This window comes from Gossypium arboreum, chromosome 11 (assembly GCF_025698485.1).
Source record: "Gossypium arboreum isolate Shixiya-1 chromosome 11, ASM2569848v2, whole genome shotgun sequence".
In the NCBI taxonomy this organism is placed as follows: domain Eukaryota; kingdom Viridiplantae; phylum Streptophyta; class Magnoliopsida; order Malvales; family Malvaceae; genus Gossypium; species Gossypium arboreum.
In genome coordinates this window covers 11,160,405-11,163,867 of record NC_069080.1, presented here as the reverse complement: position 1 = coordinate 11,163,867, position 3,463 = coordinate 11,160,405, and the positions used below count along the sequence as shown (strand labels likewise).

The 3,463-nt window shown below is 35.5% G+C and overlaps 1 protein-coding gene across 1 annotated transcript; it reads right to left on the bottom strand.

Annotated features, from left to right (window-relative positions):
- Window positions 1-394: 394 nt before the first annotated feature.
- LOC108470856 (protein COP1 SUPPRESSOR 2) lies at window positions 395-2,797 on the bottom strand. Its single transcript, XM_017772354.2, has 6 exons — window positions 2,446-2,797; window positions 2,114-2,311; window positions 1,855-1,978; window positions 1,561-1,634; window positions 1,142-1,299; window positions 395-948 (listed from the first exon to the last, which is right to left on the bottom strand). The coding sequence occupies exons 1-6, from the start codon at window positions 2,541-2,543 to the stop codon at window positions 785-787; spliced, it is 816 nt and encodes a 271-aa protein (XP_017627843.1). The 5' UTR covers window positions 2,544-2,797; the 3' UTR covers window positions 395-784.
- Window positions 2,798-3,463: the final 666 nt, after the last annotated feature.

The following is a 3,463-nucleotide window of genomic DNA, read 5'->3' as shown; positions in this document are numbered from 1 at the left end:
AGATTACATATTAGTCACTTATATTTAAAATGTTACGTTTTAGTTACTTACATTATCATTTTGTTACGAAATGACCACTCTACTATTAAACTTCGTTACCTCCTAATTGCAGTCCTGTATGGCAATCCAAATAAGTTTTAAATGCCAACTTAGATGTTCAATTACTGTAATGAAAATAAATTTTTAATTAAATAAATTTAATTTAGACAACCTTATTTTTAATTAAATAAATTTAATTTAGACAACCACTTAGTACATCCAAGTTGACCGATCACTTTGTAACAAAACGATAACATTTTAAACATATGTGACTAAAATATAATCTAAGACAAAACAAAAGTTACTATTTTTGTAATTCACACAAATTTAAATCCCATCCCTTGCAAAAAAAAACTTTAGTAGAAAAAGGAACGATCTTCTTCCGATTCATCGTAAGTATAGTGCTGGACCATTCATCTCTTATGCTCAACAGTAACACAGTTACAATTATTATCCTGTCTGCTTGCTTGTAAAGATTGACAGTCATTATATGTTGGGGAAAAAGTTTCAAAAAGCATCTAAATATGTTTCTGCTACTTGGTTTCTGGTATTTAAGTGTAATTAGACAGAACTCCATCTCAGTGATCATGACAATTTACGATAATACAACAGTCACAACAACAGTTTCTAAAGTAACTTGACCATTTGTTGCCAAGTGGACGTTTTGGTGCACAAGTAGCATTGCAGCCAATCATAGGACATGATGCTTGAAAGCCCAATTTGATATGCTGCTCTTGTAACGGTGTTATCTCCGCATTACTCGTTGGCGTTCTCGCTTTCGGAAGCGCTCTAGCATAAACTGATCTGTTGCAGCTTGCCTACTTCCTGCAGCATCATTGCTTGCGTCAGTTGGTTTGGAGCCAGCATTGTCATCCTGTGAACCTCGGTCCTTGTACAGCTCAGGATGTTCTGTAATTTCAAACGAAAAAGGGTTAACCGCTGAACAAGACGTACTACAAAAAAGAAACAGAACAGGAACAAACGGTCTTAAAAATTGCAATTCATACCAATAAAGGGAAGAAAACTAACTGATTCAAACTAGCAAGTAATTTGCAGAGCAAAATCAATCGAACTAAAATCATGAAAAAGAAAACGTAACAACCTCTTCTAAGTTTTTCAGCGTAATCCCTGCCTCGCTGGAAGTAATCAGCACTGTAACTTGATGGTATGCTAACTTCTGATTTTGCCCGTCCCATGAGCCGTTTTTCCTGTAGAAGCTTTTTGGCAGCCTCTGTTTCCTCTATATTTCTTAACTTGTATCTGAAACCAAAGGAACAATTAGAATTATGACAGAGATTACTCTATTACAAAAATGGGTGACATACTTTGGTCATCATTTAGTTGGTCTAAGACATTATATAATGTTTGCTTAGCAGCTAAACAAGGTCTATGCTAGAAGCTAAATTTTCCCTATATGCAAGAAAACTAAATAAAGCAAAAATATTACAAAGTAGGATCCTATGATAGGAAGATCCTGCAGAAGCTTAAGTTCTTAAAATGAAAGGTTAGTAAAAAGCATACTCAATAGGGAGCTGAACTTCGGCAATCCCGGTAGTCCATTGCGTAGAACTTTCTTCGGAATTCCGTTTTTTCACCTGCAAGGAATCGACCATGAAGTTACATAAATTTGTTAAATGTAACATGTAACATTCTTCAAATAAGAGAAAAAAAAGTAGAATGCTTAAAGCTAAGGGATTGGAAAAAACAGGAAGCAAAAGCTATAAACTGACAGTCTAAAACTAAAAATGAGATGTAAACAGTTCATAAGAACAACAACGAAATATGATTGCCAATGATATGGAAATACGAACTCACTTTAAGATGCTCAGGAATTTTATACAATTCATCTTCAGCTCGTGTTAAATCATTCTCAACTTCATTTTTCAGATCCATGTTCCTTCCCCTTTTCTTCGCCAATTCTTGCTCTACATATTTTATCCTAAGTTTACAAAAACAATTACATAAAAGATAAATAAATAAACAATTCGAGAATCCTCCTTTAAGAGGAGAAAAAAATCAGCTGATTTCTTGTAAGAAACACAAAAAAAGGCAAAGGGTAAAAAAAAATGCATACATGTTTGGATCCTCAACCAGGACGGCGGTTTCTTGGGCGAAGGTGTCCTGAAGAACAAGCTCCTCCTTTTCTCCATCAGCTTCGGCCTTTTCAGTAACTTTAGCGACGATGCCTCCTGTCTGCACCGAAGGAATTGCAGGTATTCCTGATTTCCTCTCCCTCTGTTTCTGCAGGAATTTCACTTCCTCTAACGCCAACCTAATAATTCAGAGGTTCTCTTCAGCTCATCCCTTTTTTTATTTATCTACTTTTTCTATTTCCAACTTTAAATTCAAAAAAGAAAAAATCCCTAATTTATTGTAAAGAAGAAAAAAGGGGGGGGGGAGGACTACCGTCTGTCTTCTTCATCGTCCGATTTGGAGGCGGGGTCATCTCCTTCGTCTTCTTGGATGCTTCTTTTCCTAAAATTCTTGTTATTCTTCTTCAGCATTTCAAATCTCTTAACGATTTCCTTCTCCGATTAGAGTTTTAAATTACCTTTTTCTCTCTTTTCACCACTTACCACCGCCACCCAGCCCAGGCTGGCAGTCAGGCAGGGGCAATCTTAAAACGTTACGTTTTATTAACCAAACCAACCCCAGTCCAAACCCTGATTTCTATTTGTTGGACATGCTCTACGCGCCCAATGAAACCCACTCCAAGCCGGCCCGACTGTTGCGCCCTCAGTTAGCCACTTAGCCCTTTATTTTAGCTCTCTCATTTTCTTTAAAATGAAAGTATAGATTGGATTAATATTATATTGTCATTGAAGGTGTACACTAATTCCTCAAACACTTTTGTACTTCTACAGTAAGGCTGTTAAAATGAGGATGAGACGGTTAATTATCACTTATGAAGTACTAAAGGTGCTTGATCTCATCCAAGGGACGAAGTTAGTACAATCTTTTTGAAGTAGAATAAAATTTTAATTTTTTATAGTCTATATCTTTATAAATTTTAAAGAATTAAAATAAATTTTTATAATTTTAGGAGGCCAAAATGTAATTTTATTTTTATTAATTTAAAATTTAAAAAAATTAAAAAACTTAAATAACAATTTTTCATTTTAAGGAAGACAGGGGCTAGGCCCCTAGATTCGCTTCTGATGTCATCTATCCTTACTCATGTAGTTGCTTCTGAGTGAGGGCAAGATAAGTTAGAAAGGATCAAATTGTCTTCCTTTCTATTCTCACTTTGTCCAACTTGTGAAACACGGAAAGGATCAAATTGTCTTCCTTTCTATTCTCACTTTGTCCAACTTGTGAAACACCATCCCATGGCTCCAAATCAAAGCCAATCCTTCACCTCCTCAATCTTATCCTGTCCGTTCCTCAAGAACTACTTTTTTCTCGATCTGCAATTTGCGATGTA

Bases quoted from the DNA above. Each gene is read 5' to 3' on its own strand.
- LOC108470856 (XM_017772354.2), bottom strand. From the start codon at position 2,543: ATGCTGAAGAAGAATAACAAGAATTTTAGGAAAAGAAGCATCCAAGAA. The intron at 1,979-2,113 runs GTATGCATTTTT...TTGTAAACTTAG, and splicing joins CTGGTTGAGGATCCAAACAT to GATAAAATATGTAGAGCAAG. The intron at 1,300-1,560 runs GTATGCTTTTTA...CTTTGGTTTCAG, and splicing joins GAAGTTCAGCTCCCTATTGA to ATACAAGTTAAGAAATATAG.